The sequence below is a fragment of the Aquila chrysaetos genome, chromosome 16 (assembly GCF_900496995.4).
Source record: "Aquila chrysaetos chrysaetos chromosome 16, bAquChr1.4, whole genome shotgun sequence".
Classification (NCBI taxonomy): domain Eukaryota; kingdom Metazoa; phylum Chordata; class Aves; order Accipitriformes; family Accipitridae; genus Aquila; species Aquila chrysaetos.
In genome coordinates this window covers 13525605-13551689 of record NC_044019.1, presented here as the reverse complement: position 1 = coordinate 13551689, position 26085 = coordinate 13525605, and the positions used below count along the sequence as shown (strand labels likewise).

General features: G+C 40.4%; 1 protein-coding gene across 13 annotated transcripts in view; it reads left to right on the top strand.

Annotated features, from left to right (window-relative positions):
- The window catches only part of PTPRJ (protein tyrosine phosphatase receptor type J), a 98843-nt gene that overhangs the window by 41457 nt on the left and 31301 nt on the right, over window positions 1–26085 (top strand). For 8 of the 13 annotated variants that reach the window (XM_041129264.1, XM_041129267.1, XM_041129268.1 and 5 more), the window contains exons 1-2: window positions 15445–15465; window positions 16946–17089. The exons of 2 other annotated variants lie outside the window; for them this stretch is intronic. In XM_041129264.1, the coding sequence (XP_040985198.1) occupies window positions 15460–15465; window positions 16946–17089 (150 nt within the window). In that variant the 5' untranslated portion in view covers window positions 15445–15459. Of the gene's footprint in view, window positions 1–15444; window positions 15466–15854; window positions 15973–16945; window positions 17090–26085 lie in introns of those variants that run through there. 3 more of the 13 variants (XM_041129262.1, XM_041129256.1, XM_041129260.1) reach the window with 3 other exon arrangements.

Here is a 26085-nt window from a genome sequence, read left to right as displayed (position 1 = left end):
TCCCTTTTATTGTTTGGTTAATATGTGTGAAAGTTAATGAGTAACTAGAAGCACAGGCGAATTGGAAACTAGTAACCTTACTCAGTGTTTGCTTTTTTTCCTTGACTTTTCTATTCTGGAGGGGATGGGGAGGGACTAGTACTCATTAAACCAAAGAAGTTCTCAACAGGCCCCAGCATTTCCCCCTAAATAACCATCTGCCTGCCCCGTAGTCCTTGAAAGTAGCACCTGTCATGTGGTACCATCTAATAAGAATTGATAACTAGGGATTGCAATGAGTACACACTGCGTGAGCCACAGAGAAGCTCTCAGCATACCAAACATACAGAAATAAGATTATTCTGAATTTGGAAGCTTTGTTTTGTGTGCTTCATTGTTCTCCTAATTTTGCAACCTCTCCATGTGTCACCTAACACTTACTTCCAAGGACAGCCCAGCTGACCTCATGGCAGACAACCCTAATGTAAATGACAGCAAGAAGCCACTCGGCTGAAATCACAATTCTGTGATGTGAACTTAGGCACTGCCCTGTCCTTTCCCATCCCCTCACCAGTGCTAACGGTGGGTCTAGTGGCTCTTGCCTCTCCTTCATTTCACCGGAGCTGCATGTGTTCACCGAGCTCTGCAATTGTAGAGCTGGCTAAATCTTCTCCTTAGTTTTCCTTAAATACTAAGGAAATCTTAAATTTTAAAATAAATGTTTTCTTTACAATTATTTATGAAATAAAACCTAAACTGCAGAGTTAGGCATGCTCTGCTCTTACTGTGTCATTCAGCTTGGGGTATGCGCTCCAGCTTTCAGTAGTTCAGTGTTACTTATGAATGTTTATTAAACTTTCCTTCCTTTTGTATATATGAATATACACCCAGAAGTTACTCTCTATTTCACTTTTTCACTTCAGTTTTCCACCCCAGTCTTGAGAGGTTAGTTTAATATAAGTGTGTATATAGAAAAAGAAATGAAAGTATCAGTGACTGTTTTAACTCTTGTCTTCATGTTTTCACGGAAGTTTTGGATCAATCTCAGAACAGTTACAGCTTCTGGGGGTTAAAAATTGCCACTTGGTGTAGTCTGGGAGTTCTTTTGGGAAGATTTGAGCAGTAACTTAGCCTAAATTCCTCAAGGACCTAATCCAGCAGACGTTGTGAAGTCATAAAGCAGAAGCTCTTCTGATTTAAATTTTTTTTATGATTTTTTTTTTTTTCTACTGCTGTGACCCCTAACACGATGATTACTGAAAGTTTTTTAAAAAACAAAAACAACACCAAAACATGTACGTCCTTCTCCTGGAGCTTTTGGAAGCACCTTGGCCAAGTCAGTGTCACGTTTGTTCTGTATATTTATTCATGTTGCATGTGTCAGGCACAAAACAGGGAAGGAAAAGTACTGTAGGAAACATTGATATGTCTGTAAACCCAAAAGTCTTTGTAGAATCTCAGAAATAAACACAGTACCTGAAAATATTTGTAACTAATTAAAATGAGAAAAAAAAATCTAATTAGTAGTGCAACTTTTAAGCTAAAATTCTGTTTCAGCTGAGTTCAGTGAATGGAGGGTTAACTTGTATTTTCCCCTCTATCAATAGAGAGAACTTAAGACTATGCTGGAAAAAAGATTACAGTAATATGATTTGTTTGGCATGTACAGCACCAGGAATTCTGCTTTTCTTCTACTGGTCATCAGGCTCTGTACAGGGTAGTGTATTGTTTTGCACTGAGCTTTCTGTCTAATCTTTAAATGCATATGTGACATTTTGTGTTGCTTGAATATATTCTGTGATTATACATAATAAGGTTCTGTTATATGCAAGAAGCACACTTAATACTGGTTCTGCCATTGCATTTGTTTTGAACATTGTGACTTTCATACAGCTTCTCTTTTTCTTGTGTGACTTCTTTGTATTTTTTCATTCTCTTTACTAAAGCGATAGGGAGAATATTCTCAGTATCTCACTTTAGAAAGCATGTTATGCGTTTTTGACTGGCTATGTACAGTTCAATTACCATTTCATAAAATGGCTCAAAAAGCTTTGAAGAGCTCCAGGATCATTATTTTTCCCGCCCTCTTTTTCTGACTCCCTCATTTGTCTCAGAAGGGCTTTAGTTATTTACTGTGTCCTTCGTCTTAGAATTTATATTTTTTTCAGCATCGCCACCTGCCCTGGGTGAAATTTCCTTCCTTTCTAATGGAAGACTGAAGGTCTGGTTGTCTAGTGAAGTGAACCCTTATGTCTTTTGGTTGTTGATGATGGGAAGTGGAATCGCAGCCTGTGACCACTTAGCTCTTCTGACATCTCACTTGCCTGTTCTCTTTCTATGCCAAAGGAAATGAGATTTTTTTTTTTTTTTTTTTTTTTTGGTGCTGCTAGCTTTGCATTTCTGCATATAACTTAATTTTCTGTTTTTGCAGAGCTGGGTTTTCTTTAATTCTTAAGCTTGATCCGTTGAATCTTGGCAATTTTCTTGAGTCTCCTTACCAAAGAAGCAGCAGTTTGGAAATGACTTCTAAAACAGGGAAGGGTAAACTATCTCACTTTGTCATTCCTACATTTTAGACCCTCCATGTGTGCCACAAAAGGTGAATTCCTTGCTGATCCTTTGCTGGACCATGAAGTATTTATGTCTGGCAAATGGTGTAGATTCATCGTGTATTGTGGGAAAGAGAATTAATGTTTTCCTCTGCAGGAAAGGGGGAAATCCTTTGCAAATGCCAACTACCTAAAAGACCCTACTGTATTACTGTAGTTAGGTTAGATGGACAATGGGCAGGAGCCATTTTTTGCCAGATGTGAGCACGGTTCTCAGCAGAACGGTGCCCCAGTTGCTGTTTCTAGGTGTTACTGAAGTGCAGATATATGCAATTTGCATAAGAGGCAAAATAAAGGGTGCTGAATTTCCTCCTGCTTTCTTCAAGTTCTGCTATTTCTAGCTGCTGTATTTTTTCTTCTCTGCAAATATTATTTTGCAGAGGAAGGAGGACAGTTTATTTAAAAACAAGTATTTCATAGCTGTTAATTTGTGCAGTATTTATAGCAATTACTTGAAGAATACATGGTACCTTTTCTGTTGTGAATAAAAACTGTACTAAGCTCTACTAAGGAGTAGTGCAGGTTATCTAATGAAATACTTTGCATCATGTGGTTCCCAGCTGGTTCATTCATATCACTGTTGGTGCTGGCTGAAAGATGATTTGTTCCTGCTCTGTGAGAATAATCCCTCTGCAAGTGCCTTGTGCATCTCTGTAATGATATTAAACTAGTGTACCTGGAATAGTGAGTGCTTTCAAAAATGGTCTTTCTAAAAGCATGTGCTCATGTCCAGAAATGTACACTGTTATGGCAAAAGGACCGTAATCTGTGTGAGTTTTAAAGAAGTCACTTGCCCCTCTTACGGCCTTCAGCTGGGTCACATAGGCAGAAGAAAGAAAAGTAAGGCAGGCAGGTAGGGAATGAGTGGATTGTAGAAGGGATGCTTTTGAGATTCCTGGTCAGTAAAGAACATGCCTTCATTTTGTAGGCAACTGGTAGGGCTTTCACCAGACAGAAAGGTAGGCAAATTACTCTGTTTACTTCCTTTACCTCATTGAAATATTTGTCACCGCTCTGAAGTGTCTGTTGCTGGTGGAAGGTGAATGTTTTCCAGCCTCGGTTGCCACTGAGGCAGATAAGGTCTAGATCTTTTCCTTTATGTTTGCAAGAGGGTGAGGCTTTACGAAACAGCTGAGCCAATCTAATGGCCATCTACTTCCCTGCTGTCATCCAGTGACGCGAGCTGCTCCCTTTCACTCTGCTGGCCCATGTCTGACCCCATGTTGGGCTGGGTGAGATAGCTGAACTACCAGACAGCTATTCCCATTATTCTGGCAAGAAGTTCTCTGCCAAATTAGCTCCTTAAACAGATTCACAATGCAGTCAGGTGAGTGACCGTGCCTCAGTAAGGACAGCCTGAGGAGAGGAGGCATGGCTTGCCCCTTTCAGCAGCAGCCAAAGTTGGGGTAGGGTCAGCTACATTCTGTAATAGTAGTAGTAAAAGTTATATTCATAATATTTTGGTTTCTTCTGCAGTGTTGTATCGTCCCTCTCCGTAAACCTAGAATCAAATGCCAATTTCAGAGCTAAATGGCTGAACCATTTTAATAGAGCAAATCAAAGCCCAGCATGATGGTAATGACAGTATGGTGATGATCAATGAGTTTGTTTCAGACTTCAAATTTTTCTTTACAGCTGCAAAGACTAGAAGCTCTTTCAAGCATCAAAATCAGTTTTCCTTTTGAAAATAATTTCTGCACCTGTTTTTTTGGAGAAAAATAGAAATAAGGTGGTGGCAATGTTGCACACCTCTGTAGCAGAAGCAAGTATTTCCTACCAGCCAAAACAAAATGAATTTACCAGCTTTTTCTGAAGAGTTGTCTACTAGTAGCCATGTGATACTGAGAAAGCAAGTATTAGTATGTGTTTGTGCCTTGTTGAACCTGACATTAGTGGCGAAGGTTAATTTCTTAATTGTTTAGACATAACCCTCTTTTAATAAGAATGTGTAGTGTAATCTAGATGTTGTAGTCTTAAATATTGGAATAAGGTAAAAGTTAGGCCACTTTTAACATGGGCTTGTACCCGCTAACTTGAGTAGAACTATTGCTTGTTAACACTATGTGAGGGCAAAACACCTATTTTGCTAAAGGTCTTGTGAAATTTTTCTGATGCATTCAGTGGGTGCAGATGGGCTTTGTTTAGTTCAGCATGAGCTGGAAAAAATCCACACATTCAGGTATGCTAAAATAGTTTGAATATTTGTGTCTCAACACATTTTCTTTTGGGGTAGATATAGGTGATTATGCAAAAACTAATTAAGCTGTGGAATCATTTAACATGGGGATGTGATAGATTCTCCAGTATTTGGCACTTTTAAATCAAACTGTTTTTTCCTTGACCTGATCACTTAGCTAAGCTCCAAGGCATAGATTTTGTGCAGAAACCTTTGCAGAAGGAATCAGGCCACGGGCTCTAAGGCATGTAAAGGTCTGTGACTTCCATTGCTCCACCTATAATACTTGCAGTGAAGTATTCTGGTGATTTGCAACAAAGTGTTGCAACTTTGTGCACTGTACTTTTTTCTTCAGTTGACTTGTGCCTTGACTGTTTAGCAAAAGTTGGAAGAACTGGGATCCTTCAGCATCTTCCTATGCACTTTCCATTCTTGTTGCCCTTAGAAATTGCAGACTGGTTACTTAGAGTTCACGGAGAGGTCAGAACATGGGAATCTACTGGCAAAATCTTTTTTCTTCCTCCTCCAGTTTACATTAGGGAATTAATTTTTGTTTCTTTGTTGTTTATTTTACCCAAAGGCTCTTATCTGTTTCCCCAAACACATTCTGTTTCTTTTGAGGCTTAATATTCGTGTTGTCTGAGATATTTATTACACCTTTTAACAAAAAAGGTGATTTTTAGACTTTTCTTACAGTCCTGCTGACAAGCAACTATTTCTAGTTAGGAGAGAGTTTAAAGCCTGTTAGTTTTTACCAGTTAGTAAAAGCTATGAAGCAGGCTGAAGTCCTCTCTCCTGCTCTGACAGTCTTAAGCTAATGTTGCCAGATGTTTTCACTTGCAAATATTATGTCGGTATGGGTCCACTCCACCTTTCTTTTCTGTTTATCTCTGCCTATGAACAAGGGCTATGTGAAAATGGTGATGTGAAAGTGGATAGAAATACTGTAAACTTCATTCAGTGTGATTTTTGTACCCTTGAATTTTAATTTGTGGGAACAGCATCCATTTGCAACATGACGGTAGTAACTTTTTCAACAGAAGTGCTAGGGAAAAACCCATCTTGGCTTTTGGGTCTTGGTTTGGTGGGAAATGGTTAAGGAGGGATATTAGGGGAGGTGAACCTGGGGCTCCTTCTGTGGTGTAGTTTCTTCTAGACTGGTGTTGCAGATGGCTCCTGAGCTGGGACTGGTGGTTGGGCTACATTGGTCAGAGGGGTCAGGCAGAAGGGTTTCTCCTAAGGATTTGAAAGGTCCTTTGACAAAATTTGCCCTGGTAATTTAAGATACTACCTGCCTTGCCGGGCAGGGGCTGGGTTGATAGCTGGGCTCGGTAACATTTCAAACATCCATGGTGAAACTTGCCAGTTCTCAGCTTGCCCGCATCCCGCACCTGAAACAGAGCGGCAAGGGAGCAAGCAGAGCAGAGGTTTGCGAGGGGCACTATGTGGGTAGGCAGGAATTTGGACCTGGATAATGGAGCACCAGGCTGCCTGTGATGACAGTGGTTGTAGGAGTGTTATGTGTAATCAGGAATGGGAGGCAACCTTGCCCCTTGTCCGTAGTCTTCTACAGAGAGAGGTGCTTGGTCCATTTGCAGACCTCAAAATGCAGACTTGGTTCTTTAAAAAGGACCAAAATAATCATCACAGGTTGGAGTGGGAAGAACAAAGCTAAACAGAAGTTCTTTTCTCCCATTGCCACTTGCCATCTCTTCCCACTCTAAGTGCCTAGCTAAAGCATTAGTACTGAGCTGATGATGATGAGTTCTGTATACAGTTGTTCATAATAGAAGCAAGCCTTTTTATGTGTAGTTGGATGTAGGTTACCTATTTTAATCTATTTGAGGTCTTGTTGACCATATTTTAATTACGAGTTTCTACCTGAAAAAAAGTAACCTGTGCTCCATTTCTTTGCTGCTTTTTTCTTAAATTTTCTTTCATAAGCATAAAAAAACCTCTCTTCTAAATATATGGAGATGAAATGTTTTGATATGGGAAGTTTACACACAAATCCAATGATGAGGATCAGTTAGTCATACAAACATTTGGATGTTTACCCAAAACCAGGGAAACAAACAGCAAACACAGTTCCCAGCTCTGCTGCAGCTCTTTCCTTATCAAACTCAACTCCTCCTCTTGTTTGCTGTTGCCTTACGGTGCTTTGGGAAGAAAGAGATGGCTTGGCATTCCTCGGTGTATTTTGGGAATTCTTGTGCTGAAACTACTGGTGTTCCCCTGCCCCCCCCTTTTTTTTTTCTCCTCTGTCGTCGCTCTTAAATTAAAGTCCAGAAGTAGTGAAGTACCATCGCCACTCTGCAGCAGAAACAATGAAAAAGGGCAGGAACGTGTCTAATGACCCATGAAAGCCATAATCCTTGTAAGCAGTTGGTTGGGAAAATAAGTCACGTCTTTTACTTTGTATGTCTGGGGTGATTCAGAAAGCGTATGCAATAGGAGAAAGTCTGTCAAAACAGTTCTTGCTGACCCTTGTGTATGCATCAGAACCTGAGCAGCTGATCCGAAAGAATGTGTGGGAGCTACTGTCAGATCCATTCTTCAAATATGGTGTCTGTGGAGTTGCAGAAGTCCCCACAACATGCAGTGATTAGCCTTCAACTTTTTCATTAACATGAAGTTTTTTTCTTCAGTGTGAAGGTTTTCCCAAAGGTTGCATGTTCAGGAAAGCGCTGCAAGCTCAGTAATAGTTTTATAACTGATGTTTTGCCTGGCTTTATTGTTGATCTCAGAGATTGTCAGGAAAAAAATGAAGATGTAAAAAGTGCTTCTCCTGATGTCATTAATTTCCATAACTTGTCAAGGTTTAAAGGCTTATTGATCTGTGGTTGCTGATTAGAGTGAACAAACAAGTTTTAAGTTGTTAAATTGTAAGGTCAGAGCAATTAATATACATAGATGTATTTTCAGAGGCTTTTTTAATATTTGCAAACATAACAAGACTTGCCCATTTCTTTACCAGCAGTGATAGAAATCTTGCTTAAATAAACTGAAATAAAATACAATGAAGCCTTTAAAAACAAAGCATGGAAGGAAGGGGCAGCAATTTATTGGCTCATTGTGTTGATGACATGCTAAATACACAAGCACACAGCAAGTGACTTGAGAGGGCTTAGCTCAGGGTCTAGTTCAAAGTCTTTTCATTCATGTGTTACGGTGTCCGTAAGGAAAATGAGTTCTTATGTCTGGAGGCTGTCTTAGAGACCGTAGCGCTAAGATACATGCTTTATCTGGTTAAACAGTGTTGAAACTGAAAGCTGTTAAAATAGCACTAGGTGGTTTTAATGTGATGTTAACTGAGGTTACTTTGCATAAAGATCTCCACGGCTTCATTATCTGGCCATGGTCAGCAGGCCGCTTAAATATGTTTTTACATAACTCATATGCTGCTGTGCTTATTTTGAGTAATCTCTTCTTCCTGCAATATAACTGTAATATTTCTTCATGTAATTTCTTGCAAGTTATGCTTCTGTAGGCAAGTAGATGAGAAGAAGTGTTCCTAAAAGCAGCTCAGCGGAACTGTTAAGTGACTTCAAATTGCAGATCTTGAGTAATTAGTTAAAAAACCAAAAAACCCCAAAACAACAACAAAAAAACCACAACAAAAAAACAGTGAGGTTGAATAGAGTAACACTGGTAACTTGTCTTGCAAACTCTGCAAATTTAATGTACAAATCACCAAGACAAAATAAGGTAGAAACCTGTTGCACTGTTTGTGGCAACCTTACAAGAACTTTACACTCGGGGCTGCACAATAAATACGCCATTGTTTTTATCACAGGGAAATGTTTTCCTTTCAGTATAAGACTTTGCTGCTTTCTGTGCTCTGATGTTGTGTTTCGAATAGTATGTGTACTCCAAAGCTTAATGTGTTAAATGGCAGACTTTAAAGGGGAAAAAAAACCTGAAACTTTTTAGATTTCAAAATTGAAAATTATTTGATTTAGACTGTTGCGGAAAGCCACAAAATTAGCAGAGCAAATAAAGAGGAAATAGTGTTGACAGGTTCCTTTTCCTTACCATAATTATTAAAAATACTGGCTTGTAAAAAGGCCTATGAGTAATGGTTATAAAATGCAGCAAGAGAACCTTAACAGTGAAAGAAAATCTAGATCTGTCCTCTTGGTTGTTATGTGCAGCTGGTCAGAGACTGAATGGAAAACACTTCTACAATAAGCCCTAAATTATGAGGGAAATGAGTTGTATTAAAGAATATACAGCTTTTGGGAAAGGAAAAACAGAAGCAATGCTTGACTATGACTAAACCCAGTGTCCCAAAATTTCAGGCACTTTGTTCCTGGTGCAGTCTTCTACCTGCAAGTGGTTTCATTTTAACTATTTATTTATTTATATATATACATATATATATATATATATATATTTTTTTTTTTTTTTTAAGGAATCAAAACATGTCTAACGCTTTCATAATGCTGTTGGCCAAAGCCTGGCTGCCTGCTGTGCCCGATTCCTTACTCGGTGCAACAGAAACTTCACTAATTCCCATCAATTTGCTAAAAACCTGCTTGCCTGCGTGTGTTCAGCCCTGCAATTACTGCCTCCGTTCCCTTGGTTCTTAGCCATCCTAAGGAGGATGAAATGTTTCTAATGTGTAATGCTTTCAACTGTTTTTGGTGGGGGTTTTTTTTTTTTGGTTTTTTTTTTTTTTATTATCATGGTCCTTTGCCCCTTGCTCAGTGGGATAATGCTTACTTGGAGCCCAGTGGATCAGTGTTGTTTTCAGGCAGGCTGTTACTTTAAGCCAGACTTCTTATTTCTACTCTCCAAAGTTGTAACCCTTAAAACTACAGGCTTTTTGATACTAGGTTACATACTGAAAATGAGGATCAGAGATGTGCTTTGCAGACAGATTCCAGAAAAAGCCATTTTTAAATGGTTCCTACTCTTACTTGTCCCTGAGAAAATCAAACCTGCATTAAGTGCTCTTTTGTCCCTGTAGCAGAAATGCTGCAGGGAGTTTGGGGGGAATTTTCAATCATTTCTGCAGAAATGGGTACAGTGAACAGTTTTTTGGTGTCTAGTCCAGTCCTATCGTAGATGTGTTTTTTCAAGGGATGATATTTGCAGTAGTGGGAGAGACTGAACTGACTGTACACTTCCGTATCTTGTTACACTTGTTGAAACTTAGTTTGGCCCGCTGGTCATATTGTGAACGTAAGTTAGGATTTAAGTCTCCTTTTAGCTGTAAAAGGAACGGTGACTTTTAAAAAAAATGCACGTATATCTGCTGAATCCAAGCTTGACTCGGACTTGACTGTGTGGGAATCAAGCCCCCCAGCCGGCCCCCCAGCCACCCTGCTCATTGCTCTCTCTAGTTCAGAGCGGCTTCTGGCCAACTTCAAAGAATTTACTTCAAAGGCTTTCAGCAGACACAGAACAGCGCAGGCTGAGTTTGTAGTTTCCAGCTTCAGCAGAGCTAGCAAAGTCTTGGCTTCTTGGGGAGTCTTGTTCTATTTTCTTGTTATTCACTCAATCCACAGCAAAATGCTGACTGCTTTTATGGGGGGCATGGAGGCTGGCATTCACCCATGACTCAAACTGTGCAGCAAGAGGGGAAAGTGCGGGTGAAAGGTAGATATATCTAGCTCTAGCAGAACAAAGGAACTTAAAATTCAGCTGTGGAGCGAAATCCCATATTAGTTCCCTATCTCCCCTGAATGTAGGGATTGTCTTCATAATTGAAGTGCAAGGTTTAATCCTGCCCTTAAGGGATTTTTTTTTTTTTTTTTTTTTTTTTAAGCAATCTTATTGCAACTCTTCTGATTCTTCTTAGTCCCACAAAGCTCTGGTTCCTCTTCTCAGCTTCCTGAGATCTTACTTCTCAGCAGCTTCCTATAACTATAATAACAATGAGCTCCACAGAAATAGTGTGCATTACCTGGAAGTTTGCTTTTGTTTTTATTTGGAAATGTGGTACCTTCTGGGTGTCAAGGGTCCACTTGCATGAGGGGAGACTGCGGCTCCTGCTGGCACAATTGCTCTGGAAACCTTGAGCAAGCTGGATGCTGGGGCAGCTGCATCCCTCTTGGGTTGGAATGAACCCCTCTGCAGTGGGACGGGACCTCAGTTGTGCAAAAAGATGTGCTGTGTGCATCTTCCTGCCGTAACATCCTGAAACTCTGTGTGTGGGGTTTTTTTGGGGGGGGAACCCTCCCTCCCCCAAACCCCAGGGTATGTGTCCTGTTAGCCACTGTTCCTGATTAAAAGCTGTTGTGGCTTCAGGAGGAGCCAAGTAACAGTGGGGCTGGGAGAGCTGCTGAAAAGCTTCTGTCCATGAAAAATAAAATGGGGGTGGGGGGAAGGCACCTGGTACAGCGTTTTCGTGAGAGGTACTTGGTGTCCTTCAAAAGTAGATACAGAAATATGTCAAGTGCAAGCCTTACCGCATTCTCCACATCCCTGGGTTTTTTGATATTAATAGTTTCCTTTAAGACAGTGGCCCTGAGATGGGGTGTGGTTTATACTACACACTTGCCAGGCTATTTATATATTTAGAGCCTTGCTCTTGGTGGCGGGGCCGGGGGGGTGAACTGTGGGAAAAAATGCTAAAAGTCGACATTTTTTTCTTCCCCTATTATTTTAAAGCAGGTCTTTTTTTTGTGTATGGAGGAACAAGAGATCCCAGTGCCTGCAAAAACCAGAGGTCTGCTGCTTGAGCAGAACGTGAATCCAGAATGAATAGCAGAAAAGATATCTCAAATACTGATTATTTTTATTAAGCCGTACAAACCTTTCTTACACGTAAATAATAAACACACACACATATTTTATATATATATAAAATTTTTTTTACCCACCTCTTTCTCCAGTAGCTGTTACTAGAGTGGAAATTGGGAACTAAGACACTGATCCTGACAACCACTGAGTGTCCTTCCAGTTAGAGCTGTGAATGTCTGCGGCTCTCCACCCCAGCCTGGCATGTGCCACTGGCTGGGAGTTGTGCGCTGGAAGACATTATCAGACAGGAACTTTTGATTCATTTGCGTGCACACAGACAAAAAAAAATCAGGCAATTTTGGCTCCCATCGTATCACTGAGATCTTTCATTGTCTTGATCTTTTTTTTAGAAGTCTTGATGCTGACTGGTGATTGAAAAAGCTGTGCCACAGGGTGGAGGCTTTCCTCCGCTTCTGCCTGGTCTCTTGTGCAAAGCGGCTGCTGATGCACTCACTCGGGACTGGGAAATGGGGCTGGGGGTCCTGCCAGCTTGGCCAGGTGTCAGAGCAGCAGGTGGGAAAAGCAGTTCACAGAAGCTGTTGTATGGGAGAAATGCAAAACTCAGCTCAACCTTAGCAGCTGGCCCCTCTTTTATTTATCTATTTACTTTTCATTATTATCAAGGGGTGTAAATTTGCAGATCAATCATAAAGATGCAAGAGATGGGCAAGCTTGGGTAAACGGGGCAGCATTTCAGCTGACTGCAAGTTTGTGTCTGAAGCCATAGAGCTGAAAACATCTAGTCTCTTGAGTAATCGGTAACAGCATCCCTGCTGGTACATAATTGGGTATAATGCCTCATGAAAGTTGTGTGGGTACTGGAAGAGTAGTTTTGTGTATGAATGGCCACTTTCTAGGTAAGAAACTACACCTGCAACACAGTATTTTCTCCCCAGTAAAGATAACATAGTAAAAGGAGCTGTTTGGGCCTAATTGTGAGGGCTGAGAATGCTGCAGTTAGAGCATGTATTAGAACATGGATTACCAAAATACCCTGGGCTGGAGGATCTTGCTTTGCTGTGCATACATCGACTTGCCTTTACTGGTGTTAATCAGAGCATTGCATCATGATCTCACTGCTGTCACTTCATAGTGTCATTCTGCCCATAACTTTGATTAATTAGATGACTTTTTGGGTCTAACTTCTTACTATTTTTGCCTATAAACAAAACCAGCATTAAATGGTTCAGACCCCTCCCTCCCCAGGATACTAATTTCAGTGAATGTATTATAGATGTCTCTATCTGATATACAGGCTTGTTGAGTAGCATTTAGTCCCACCCTAAGCAATAGGAAATAAGGAATAACGTTCTTACCATTGTGCTCCAACTGCTTTTGAATGAGGGGAATGTACTGAGTGGCCTCTGATAGAGGAACTTAATGCTGTTCCCCAAATTACTGCTATTTAGCGGGATTACGCAGAAAGCTAAACAGAAAGGAAAAAGAACAATTTATGCCTGTCGTTTGTACGCTGCTGCCTCCCCACCCTGGCGTGCAAACAGATGCCTTTCCCCAGTGCTTCTTTTTAACATCTATTTATTGTTTTTACAGTATTTTTTGCTCCCAGGGCTGTTGGCCTGTAGGTGCTAATAAAATGTGAATGTGTCCAAGACTTGCCCTCTCCTAAGTGCATGCAGTTCTGCAGTGGCCGGATTATTTTTTTTTTTTTGGTATAACATAAAAAGAAAACCAAAACCCTATATCTTTATTTGCTTTTGCTTTTAGTGGAAAACAGCTTCCCCCCCCAAAAAAAAAAAAAAAAATCAAGGGGAAAAAATTGTGGCAATTCAACAAAGTATGGGGAGGGGGGTGATGGGGACAGGGGTAAGTTTTACAGAAACACAGAAAACCCCAATTTGGCTAGTTTCAAGATAATTTGACTGTTTGGTGTGACCTCATGTTTGAATGGTTTAGGTTGGGCTTCTTGCCTGTGTGGTTTGTGTTTTTAAAATTGAGCCACAGGGGAGGGAATTGGGGGGAAGGCAGTGGGAGAGGAGGGCAGCCCATGTTTTTCCCCAGCAGCACATCCCTGTGTGTCTTTTGTTGAAGCCCTTTTTCTTCTTTGGGGTTTGACCTCAGGTCTCCCTTGCAGCAGGAATGTGTTTCGAGCTCGGTGGTAGTTAAGGGCAACTGGGCACATGGTGGAGGACAGGTCTAAGCCACACTGATGGCTCTTGGAGAGGGAGCTGCAACCCCACTCTGCACTTTCCCATCGCCTCTGTGGGCTGGCGAGCGGGTGGCCCTGTAGCCAGCTCAGTATGCCTGTCCGAAACGTGAACCTGCATAAAGAAGGGTTAGTCTGTTGGCCAGGCAGCAAGGAGATTTCAACCTGAATCTGCTGCATGCCAGCAGAGTGCTGTAAGCATTTGGCTATTGGGAACTACTTTCACTGTACTATAGCTGAATGTAGCCCTTTGTTGCCTTGGCTTTTATTCCTCGCGCCCAGCATCTGAACGTTTTTGTCGTGATCGAAATAGTTCATTTTGATCTCCTGCGTTGGTTTCAGTGCAAGTCAGAGGGAGTTGTCCTCAAGTGAACCCTTCTGTAAGTTCAGCCCAAATTCATGAATAGTTTAGTCTTCCCTGAAACTGTGTTTTTTAATGAATAAATGATTCAGCAAGGGGAAAAAAAAAAGTTCCATCCAGAAACAGCAATATTAAAATCTGCTAGGCCTGTTTCTTTATTGCTATATAGTCTTCAGGCTTGTCAGGAGTGGTGTGGATCCAGTTCAGCTGATAAGTAAACTTGTCTCCCTCAGACAAGTGAGGGGTTTTGTTTTGTTGCGTTTTTTTATAAGCCTATAGCTTTAAAAAAGAGCTTTGCACCAAAAGCTGTGGTACTGCAGTAGAAGGAACTAGCTCGTATGGTAACACAAACAAGATATCCAAGAGGCAACACAAACTCTCTATAATAATAGAGGAAATGATTAGTCATTTTAAACTCATCCTTACTCAAAGCTGTTCTGGCTCTCGGGCGTCTGTTCAGTGTTTGAAATAAAGGAGGAAGCTCTGGTGCTTTATTGGAAAGGTTGTTTCTGCAGAAGATCATCTCAGTTGGAAGTTGATGTTTTTGGTCTATTTTGGGTTGTGTAGCTGTGCAGGCACTGTGTTTCTGGGGTGACTGAGCCACCGTTTACACCCAGCTTTTCTGGTAGTTGCTATAAATACTCTCTGATGTGTTCTGTTGATGGAATGGCAATCAAATTTATACTAATGAAATTAATTAAAGAAACTTCATGGGCTGTATATTATAGGTGCTAAGATTTGATAGATACATGAAGTGTTCATATGACATGGGAGAGGTATGTGAAAGAACAGTGTAAGAGCTTAAAATGTTACTGTTCTAATATTTGGGCATGGGGGATCTTCGTACAGCATATGTTAAAATGGGATAAGAGGGATATTAGGAAAACTGGCAATATCTTTTGGGATTAAATTCTAGTTAAATCAGGATAAAGAGTATAAAAAATAAAATACTATCCTCCTCTTCAGTTGTTTCACTCTACAGTCTCCGGTGTGGGTAGTTTGAATGTAGGGTACAAAGGATGTTATTCAGATGAGACCTTTTCAGTAAACCTGCAATACAAATGGTTTGAGTGAGAGTTAACAACACCACAAGTGCAATTCATTTTCTTTCATTTAAATATGAAGGTTATATTCTGATAAATTGTGTCATCTAACTTCAGTTTTTGAGAAATTGTCTAGGAGATATTCAGTGGTAGATGTTTGATCAAAAAACATGGAAGATGTTACCAGAGACTTCCCCTTTTAATTACTGTCTTTTGTAGTACTTGTGACTTTCAGTGCAGGATTATCCCTGGGTTTAGGACTGACCATGACATCTACTTCTGTCAGGAAAAAGGTAATTCTTTTGTGTTTGGTTTCTTCTGTGCTTAGGTTGTCTGTGCTGGTGATGGATTCCTGTCTCCAGAGTAGCAGTGTTTGAATGAAAGTAGGTAACTTCATGTTCTTGCAGTCCATAATGAAACATGATTGGTTGAAGTACATGCAATGCAAAAACTTTTTTTTTTTGGCAGCTACAAAACCCTACCTACTTGCTTCTTATAGGATGCTTTAATCTTGAAATCTTTTCTATAAACTTATCCCTGATTCTAGAGCTATCCCCTGATAAGACATTCTAGTTGATGGTTGTTTATTGGGGTGGGCTTTTTTGGTTTGTTTTTTGGTGGTTGGTTTTTTGTTTGGTGTTTTGGTTTTTTGTTTGTTTTTAATCCATGACCTTGAGAAATGGTTGATGCTGTGTCTTCCCTCTTACGTGCAACAATGTCATATACGATCAGAGCTCATCGTTTCAGCAGACCATGTCTGAACCCCCTGGGTAACAGTGCAGGAGCACACACTTGCTGGTCTCTCCTCCGTTTTAAAACAAGAAGGAAACCCCTTAGTTATCCAAACACTTTTCTGTTTGTTTGGCTTTACCTGTAAGGAAGGTGCTTTGGTAAGTGTCTTTGAGAGACAGAGCAGGGGCTGGGCTCTAAATCTTAGTCTGGATTTAAAGCAGGCTCTGAGCACAGTCTTCACAACATTCAGTTGCTGTTAGAAGAAGCATAGACATAAAACCTGCTGTATGGTGCACAGGAGAAAGTGTTGTAACAGTGGATTTTAAAAGGTTATGAGTCATGCAGACAGGATATATCACTAGGAAAGAAAAGGAGAAAATGTCTTTATAAAGATATTCAGCCCTTAGGGGTTGTCTAGACATCTGCCTTCATGCCTTTTGGCATCTGGAGACTCATGTGTCCCAATACATGGTATTCCCTTGACAGAAAAAAAAGTCTGCGGGTATATTTCCATTTTCATAGCTTGAGTCAGGTGATGGATCGGGCATCCTTCTAAACTAGGGCCTTGTCTGCACTAGCGTATTCAAGCTAATGTGTTTCTCACTCATTTGAAAAGTCTTTTAGCTTTGCACTGGGCAGTCTGGGTGCAGTGAACAGTGGTCTTTAGTTCGACTTGGCTTGGTATGCCTTCAGTCTCATTTGTATGTGTCTTCTTAGCCAAGTCTTTCATCTTGATAAAACTACCCAGTTAGTGTCTGCAAGATGCCTCCTCACTCATGCTGAAACACAGGGTGGGTGTTCTGCCATGCAGGCAAGGGATAAAACCCTGCTGGGTATGGATCAAACCCTGCTGGCACCTCTTGCTGATAAAGCAAATTGGTCCAAAGCGCTTTTTTTTGTTAGTTTGTTTTCTGCAGTTGAACTGCTGTAACGTAGTTGCTGTAGGCAGTGATAAAGCAGTATCACCTAGAAATGACAAGAGGCTGCCATAGCCTGTGAAGGATGTAGGTATGTTCTGGTGTATAGTCATACTTAGGAAAGTTTTACATTCTTTATTCAAACCTGTTTTTCAGGTAGTCACGTTTCTGTCAGCATTATGTAACTCTGTGACATTTTGACTCTCTCTGTTAGAGACAGGAGAGGTGCAAAGGAATCCAGCTTGTGAATCACTCTTGGTTTAACCCTTACTGGAAGATGGGGAAAGAGCATGAGGCCATTAAGGGAGCAGTTCAGGGAAGGCAGTGTGGAAGTCTGCACAACCACATCAATGAAAAGGTACAAGATAATGAGGTTTTAGCAGCTGGAATGCAATTAACTTCCTCTTCACTCCTCTCTCTTTCCCCTACCTGCACATTTCATGCAGGTGAACAGCCATGTGGCAGGTAACAAAGGTCAATTATTTATGTCATCTGGTAGAAGGCTTTGACTTCTGACTCAGCACCCTGACTTCTCATGTTTTTGGTTTTTTTTCATGTGCTAAACTTTAAAGACCTAGGAAGATCCCACCCAGCAGTGTAGTGCAGACTGCTTAAAGTTTGCGTAACTCCTGTTTTATATTGCTGCTTTATTGTTGGCAAGCAGCAGTTTATAGACAGTAACAAATATGTATGTTATCCCCCTAATCTGGGGGAGATTTGGCTGTTTCATGAGCAAATACAGTAAGTGACTTGGCATTCTGTGACATGCACATAAAATATGATGCAGGCATGGAAGACTTAGTTTCATCTTTGTCTTAATGTTAGTTCAACGTGGCTTTAGTATTTGAGTGGGAAGATGAAGCTTTGCCCCATGTATGCATGGTGAAATGCATCACAGTGAACTGAAGGCTTTCTCCTCTGCCCTTCTCCATAGCTCCTACTCCAAATGTACAGACACATTTATGTGGGTTTTTCTATTCAAAGCTTTGGTACTTGTCAGCCTTAAACATGCAGTTGAGAAAGTTTAGAAGTATATTTTTAACAGATCAATCAAAATCCCATTTGTGGCCTAGGTATGCTTTAATGCAATATTTGAGCATTATTTTTCATACCCTTACCTGTATTTTACTTTTTGTTTTGTTTAAAAGCAAATAAATAATAGGAGTGATTGTGCTGTAGCTGGTTTTGGGTATGTCCTTGTTTCCTCCCTGAAAATGATAGAGATGTTATACTTCAGCTATTGCAAAGTATAAAAAACTAAACACTAAATGTCAGGCCAAAAAGAAATGTCTCTGATATGGAAATGTTTTACTACCATTTGTTATTCTCTTGGTTGGAAATGCTTTGCTACTGTTTATTGTAGGCATTGTTTCATCTTTAACACATGAAATCCATATAAACCTGTATGTATATAAATCATAAAATTCTTGTCCTTCTAGGCTTCCAAGGCATTTTGTGGTGGTGCAGGGAAACTGTTTCTACAGCTTAACTCAAGATTGGAAAGCTTCAAGTAGTGGTATTTTTCAGTTTCCGCATTTGTGGTTTGTTGAGGACAGAAGAGCAAAAGAGAATACGTCTAATGTTTCAAAGACATGGAACACATAATCTGGGTGAAATAAAATCAAATATACTCTTGTGACTTTCAGTTTGAGTCAAAGATTAATTGAAGGAACTGTTTAGGTGTTGTTGAAGATAGAACAAAAATGAAGCAGGAGGATGAGGAGTTGCGATTGATTCTAGTACCTGCTACTCTTATTTCATCCTACCATTTTGTATATAAGTATTGAGAGGCTTATCTAAAATACATTGAGCATATCTGGGGGACATCACTAGACTTGAATTTCTAACTGACCAAATATGCTTTTTAAAAAAAAATTTGACTAAATGGGTTAATAACATAGATAGGAAAAACAGATATACTGATGAAGCCTTCCCCTACCCCCAGTCTCTTCTGCAGTGTTGGTGCCTGACTGGTATTAGTTCTTTTTAATACCTCAATTTTTTCAGCCACAGTTGAGGAAATAGTTGCTACTGCAGACTGCCAAAGTGAGATCCTGCCAAAGTGCTTGGAGGTTGGTACTGCACTTGCTGCTGCCCCTTTCTGGTTTTCTATTAGTGGTAACACTGTCAAATGTTGTGGACGCCTGTGTGACAAAATTATTCTTAATAGTGCACTACTATTTCTAATAAATCTTCAAAGTGCTTTTAAAATATTTTGCCAAGGCAATCTGTTAAACAGAAGGCTGCCTGTATGAAATATATATATATATGCCTTTGGAAACAGAACTTTTGTATAAACTTTCCTTTTAAACTCTTGTGTTTTTAAAATTTGCAAGAACCATCATCAAGTGGAAGGTGAATTTCTGATTGAAATGATTGTGCTTCATCATTAAACTTGCTGGTAGTGGATATTCACTTAGTGGTGATATAACCAGTTGGGATGAAATTCGGTAATTTTTAAAAATTGCATTTTTTTTAAAAGGTTATTTTCAGTAATCTTTTTTGAAAACTTTGGATTTGTCTGTTAAGACCATGCAATGGAAAGAGGTGTGCTTTTGTATTCTGGTGATAGAGGTAGCAGAAAATCCATAATTGTACGGAAATAGCGAAGGCTATGGGAAGCCATATGAGTGGTATTATTGCTCTAAGCAAACAATGACCAAAATGTTGTAAAAATTCACTCTTAGTTTTAAAAGCTTCCTCTGTTTCTTTTTTCAAGTGATGTACAAGGTTAAGCAAACACTGCACAGTGATACAACATGCAATTTATTTCAAATGAACATGTTTTGAGACTCATAATGAATAACATAAACATACCTTCCTCTTAAATATAAGAGTTTGAAATGAGCTACTAGCTATTTGATCTGTATCAGAGCTAAACCAAACACAGAGATCAGCAGGAACTCCTTCATGTATCTTGGAAGGAGAAAGAAGCCATGGATATTATTTTTCTAGAATAAAAAGTTTGCAGCTGGTCAGGCTGCCATGTCAGTTTGATCTACGGTTCTGACCCTGCATCATCCAGGCTTTTTCCACCATAGCTGGTCTTACCAGATGGCCATGAAGTTGACCTTTGATAGACATGTCTATTGACTGGTAAGTGAGAGAGAGACCATGTTGTTGTCAGTGAATAACTTCTCGTGCAGCCTCAATATATGCATAGAGGCAAGACTGGCGATGGGGTGATGACAGAGCCAATTCTCATTCCTGTTTCTATTCAGCTTCTGTTCAAAGAGGAGGAAAAGGGAGACTCTACCAGAGCCCTAGATGAACTTACTGGAGCCGTACAATGAGATCTTTTGTTCCCTCCTAGGAGTACTACTACATGTTTTGAACGCTTGCGGTCTATTTGTGTTTTGCTACAGTTTAAATTCATTAAAGGATTATATGGGCTGACAGTTGAAGGCAAACCTCAAGGGTGTCCCCCCAGCCCCATGTTGCTGCATGTGAAAACAGCATATGGGAAAACATTGTTTAATCGAATTGTTTGTGTGTGTGATAATCCGATCCTTGTAGATCAGCCAGATCTCTGACTTATTTTAGAGTTGAAAAAGGTTTAGCACCACGTTTTTTGCTATGAGGCAATTCGCATTTGCTTTGAAGAAGTTGATGAAATGCTACTTTGGTTTTAGGGCCCATCAAAAAAATGTATATTCAATACAAAACAGTGCAGCTGAAGATGTGAGATGCAGTAAATAAGCACCATAAAGAAATTCTAAGGTCTAGCCAGTAATTTATTGTATAAAATTACTTCCCTCGTGACAGGTTATTGATGCTTGAAGTTGCATGGAGCCTGCCTTAGCCTGCTCGGCATGGTGTCATTTGCTCCCACAAGCTGCATCTGAGCTGGCGTTTACATCTACATCCACCCTTTACACCCTAGCGTGGTCATCCTTAGCCTTGTACTTTCCAGAATATGTCAACTTTTATGGGAATCTAGGCATATTTCACTGCTGTTAGTCACTCGGGCTGAAGTTTGATGGTTTTATTGGGGCCTCTAGTGGTCTCAAGACTGCATTACCAAACCAGAGCTGCTGTTTGGGGACTGTGAGGAAGGATTGCTTTCCTCCCTCCCTTTGGGTAGATTTACCCAGCTACGGGGCAAGGGCAGTACCGTACAGATAATTTATTTGGATTCTAGTGAAGCATTTTACATGGAGTTACAACTGAACGTGCTGAAGGAGCATAAATAAATGGTAATAAACAGTAACAGAGCGTGAAGGAGGAGATGAAGGTTAGCCTGAGAGGTCTCCATGTTGGGCAGTGGTCACAGGCTGGTTTCTCCTAGCTGCACACCTCATTGCTTTTTAAGTTAGGAAGTTTTCAGGACCCTGGTAAGGGTAAAAAGATAAACTGTCCTAAGAAAAGTATGGAAGTAAGGCAGGAAACAACAAGCCCTTCAGGTACCAGCATCAAGCCTGCCACAAAAAAAAGATTTTCTGTCTAGCAAGACAGTTTGGAGCTCTGTGTGAGCAAGCTGATGGTTTTCACAGGCCATGGTTCTCCTGCCCCCAGACAGGGTGTCATAGATAAAAAATTCTGTCTTTATTTTCAGTATAAATCATCTTTCTTGATGTTGTATTTGAGCTTTTGTGTAAGTTTTAAAATCCCTTTACAGCTAGTTTTACTTGGAAAACTCTCAAACCAAATCCAGCTCAATGTTTTTCTCCTTGTGAAGTATCTTTTAACACTTTCCTGAGCAAAGACTATGTAGACTCCAGCTCAGGAAAGTGAAATCTACTTGTGATAAGAGAGAAACTTGAGAGTCTCAATTGCTCTCAGCTAAGCAGATCTGAAATAGGGCCCTGTCAGGAAATGCCCCTCATTTTCATGACTGCACTGCAAAGGCCGGGCGGCTGCTGGCTCTGCAGTACGTTTTCCATGTTGCCTGGGTGGCCAGCCCTGCTGATTTGGGGACAGTTAGCATTGTGTCATTGCCACAGGAGTATTTTTTTTCTTTCTCTTTTCTTTTTCTTTTTTCTTCTTTTTTTCATTATATCCTTCTTCCAGGGTGTGCCGGAGTATTGACTCAGAGTGAAAAAAATAGTGCTGTTAGGCTACGTGTGGGAATACGCCTTGTTCACATGAAATAAAGTTTGATGCTTTCTTAGTTTTGAAAGAAAATGACTGGCAATGTTAACAGAAAATTCTTTTTAAAAGAGGAGGTTTTTCAATTCAGGTATTGCTCATTACACACCCAGCTGCACTTCCACCGATGTCGGTATGATGTGCAGCTCGAGTAGGATAACAATTTGGGTTTCAGTAAGTAATTGTTTTAAATATTACTCATTGCCATTGCCAAATAAGCACACTGTTCTCTTTGTAAACTCCTTCAGCAGGATCGTCTCTGAAGAGACATTACATGTAGGACTTACTGGGTTATGTGAATAATTTAAACTCCTTGCAACTTCTCAGCCTTTCTCCGGGATGAAGTTTTGTTTTCTCAGTTGGAAGATTGCAGGATGCTTGGAGGAATGCTACTGAACTGTGTGATGATTTGCAGCACCTACTGCCTGTAGTTCATCGTGACCTGCAGGTTTGGGGGAAGCAATGAAGAACTACTGGGTTGCATGGAGAAGTTTTAAACTGATGTTTGATCTGGAAGCCATTGGAAAGAAGTCTAATGGTGCTTCCTAGGGTCAGTGGTGAGAGAGCTATCAGTTGTGATGCAGTCGTGTTTGGTGTCTGGGCCTTTTGTCAGCCTGTCTCATACCAAAATCTGTGCTGCTTGGTCTTGGGTATTTCTGTTGCTTGTTTGTTTTGTATGTGCACAGGTAGGTGAATAACTTCCTTGTACCAAACCACAGGAAAACTTGCCTGAGAGAGCTTTTCTTGAAGGTAGGACTGAGGAGGGGAAAACAGATCTAACAGGTACAATTCAGATGAGATCCATTCTATATTTTTTCTTTATTTTGGATATGTTACCCAGAAAACTACTTGCTCCTGGGCTAGCCATCTGAGAAGCAGATAGCAGGTAAAATTTGGGGAAAAATCAGGAGAGGAAGAAAGAACTTTCTCCAGTATGTTTCAACACAAATTCTCATTCAGTGTCTCATCTTGCCTTTCCTATAAGGCTTTGTCTTCCACAACATTTTTAGTTCACTGGAGGTGCTGCACAAACTAGAGTCTCCTCATCTGTTTTCATAAAAGCCAGTGGAAAAAATGATATTTTGGTCCCTCTTCGGAGAAAAGCTTGCTTCAGGGAAGACAGAATTTAGAAATGTCAGGGGTAAAATACAAATACATGCAAAGTGGAAATAGTCTTTCCTCTTTCACATAACTGTGTAATAGCTCAAAATAGCCTGTGCATAGTTGTGTATGGCTGTCAACTGCTTTAGGGTTTTGCATAGCTTTCTAATACAACATGGTGTCCTAAGAGGGTCCAGCCCTACCCAATAATAACAAATTTCGGCTCACGTTTCTTTCTTCTGGGTGCTGGATATCCATCTGGTCCCATGCATTCTCATTAGTGGAGCTGCTCATTTAGGGTTAAAAGAAGAGAAGAGAAGACTCCAAAGATCTTGCAAGAACTTAGTGCACTGCTTCTAAAATTAGAGCTTTTTCCCCCCCAGGATAAACCTACTTAAACCAAACGTTCTGTGAAATGGTGTTTTGTGGGTGGGCTGTGAGTGCCTGCCTAAGATACCAGAGGGGAAAACACATGGAGCTGACACTTGGCTGCAGCGTATTTTCAGTTTTTCATTGGAGGTGAATGTGTCATATTATTGAGACCATCTAGAGTTAATTTGAATAAAAAAACCTGTTGTGGATTACAGTTAAAATGAATTTAGTGCAGTAAATATACACTGGAAAAGGAAAACAAACTAACAAAACCCCCAAAACCACAAACCCAGCACCAAATCCAGAAAGCAATCAATCTTAAATGAAACTATATAACATAATTAAATGTTAGCTTCTGACTTAGCCTCATGTTGACTATTTCCTCCTTCAAGTAGTAAGGACCTGATTACAGGAGGGCTGAGTATTCACAAATGCCACTGAAATTGGTAACTGAACTGTTAGTGTAGCTTGGAGCAAATCTACAGCACACAGGCTTAATCTAGATTGTCTTTTTTTTTTTTCTCATACAATAAGCATAGGGGAAAACACTTGCTTTTCTTGGCTTGGCATATCTTCAATTGCATATGAACGTCTATGCATTTTACAATAGTATAACAGTGTAATGATTTGTGCTTAGAAGTTGTTTGTTTAAATGCAGAGAAATGCTTCGCAATTGTAGACTTACAACATTTTAAGAAGAAGTTAGAAAATAGGGCAAAAAATTGCATAAGGATATTTTAGCTCATTTTTCACCCCAAAACCCAGAAATTGCAAAAGTAAGGCATGTTACTTGCACTAGGCTCATACAGGTTTAGGCACATAGTTTTATGCCCCAGTTCAGGTGATGTCACTTTTCTTGCCTGGTGCTGTAAGCCTACAAACTTTGTGAATTTGGACATAATGTGGAAGTGAATGAGGTAAAACAGCCCTGAGATGGGTTGCAAGAGTCAGAAGTGTCACATCTTTCCAAACCCCATCCTGTCTCCGAGACTGTTGTCTCCTGCAGAAAGGTGTCACTCCCTGCTGATTTAGACTTTACACTCCCAGGGATGTGGGAAGATGTCCACAGCTGGAATAGCAGTCAATGCCTTACAAATCCTAGAAAATCAGCAAGTACTGGAAAGCTGTATCAGTTTGTGGATGCAATACTTAGGCAATCCCACTTCCATTATTGTGGGGTTTCCCAGTGGTATTCCAGGGTTTGATTTTCACTTGCTTTGTGTGACCTTGAGTAAAACCATTCTGTGGGAATGCTTTCTGAATAAACCTATGCTATGTATGAAATATCAGAGGTGACAGAGCGGTCTGCAAGTGGCCAAGTTACTGCGTCTTTGCTAGTTAATGTTTGTCAGCTGAGCAGTGATGAGTGATAACATCAGCGAAGTGAAGCCTGGAGTCTTAAAACGATCATGATGGTTGCAGTGTGGTGGCTTGCCCTAAAGCCCATAGTTATGGATGTGGGACAACTAATGGTAGGTGGGCATAGCAGAAAAAAATCAGGAAGCGAGACCACAGTTACTGGGGCAGTGATGATGCTGTTGCTTTTGTGAAAGGGTGTTGAGAAAGAATTTGGAGAGCACTGTGATAGCTTGTAGTACTTTGTGGAGCTCCTCCAAACCTGAGAGGATGGGTGGGTGGAGGAGAGAGGATCTGAAGGTACACATGTGAAAGATAGTTAGCTTTGAGAGGGGTGTGATTAATTTCCTGGCTTTTTACATCTGAGTCGTAAGGCACACATTGGTGAGCACACAAGAAAGAGTAAGCAGCAGCCTCAAGTAGTGTTCTCAGAAAGGATTTGTGGCTAAGGGGTTTTTTTGGTTAGGATTTTTTGGTTTGCTTACTTTGACTATTTAGCCAGCTTCTTAAACTTGTTTTACGTGAACCAAGCCACGTTGTTTGTTTTGGAAACTGGAGCACCCCAGGCAGGTGGGCTGCTGTTCACAAGGGTTTTCCCCCCAGTGCAAGAACCCTAACTTTACTAGAGGGTACAGTTTGGCAGCAGAGCCAAGCTGATCTAAAGTCTTGCAGCCAGCAGAAGGGGAAGCACGACTGTCTTCTCCTCTGCTGACCAGCTCCCATGGCTCCCCCGATGCATGTGTACAGCAGGCATCTTTTAAATCCTGCTCCTGAAAATATCTTAGTCTTAAGTCTAAGCCTTATCAAATGTCAGTGGAACTTGGGCTTCTCAGTCACTTAGTGTTTTTGAAGGTGTCTTCTTGCAGTACATCTTATTTCTTCCTTGATAAGATTGCTTGTGAGACTAATAATAATAGTAATTCCTTAATTAGGCGACCCACTGTATGCTTGAGGAGGTTGGAGCTGAATCCTGCATCTGTTATGCACCACCAACTCCTGGTCAATAATAAACTGCACACATAAGGAGTGCAGGACAGACCTTGGGCGAGTGCAGGTGAATTATTCAGCTCCTCTGGAAGGTACAGCCTTTGATCAGGCATTTGCCATAGGTGACAACAGTGATGAATTTGTGTATACACATCTCTCCTGTTCAGTTGAAATATTTACTCTTTAGCATTTTGCTGTCTTTTATTTTCTTGGGGACGGATGTTCCACCCTTACCCCAAGTTCCAGGTTTTTTGGTTAAAAAAATACCCAACTCTATACATTAATAGTATGGATTCATGTCATTGAAAAGAAAAGCAGAGATGGCAGGGCTCCTTATATATTAGATGCAAACACAAGGAGAATCAGGTGTTCAGTGCAAATATAATCTTAAATAATAAACAAATGTTTTGTATAAATAGCATCTCATTAAGTAATAACATAAGGCTGGAG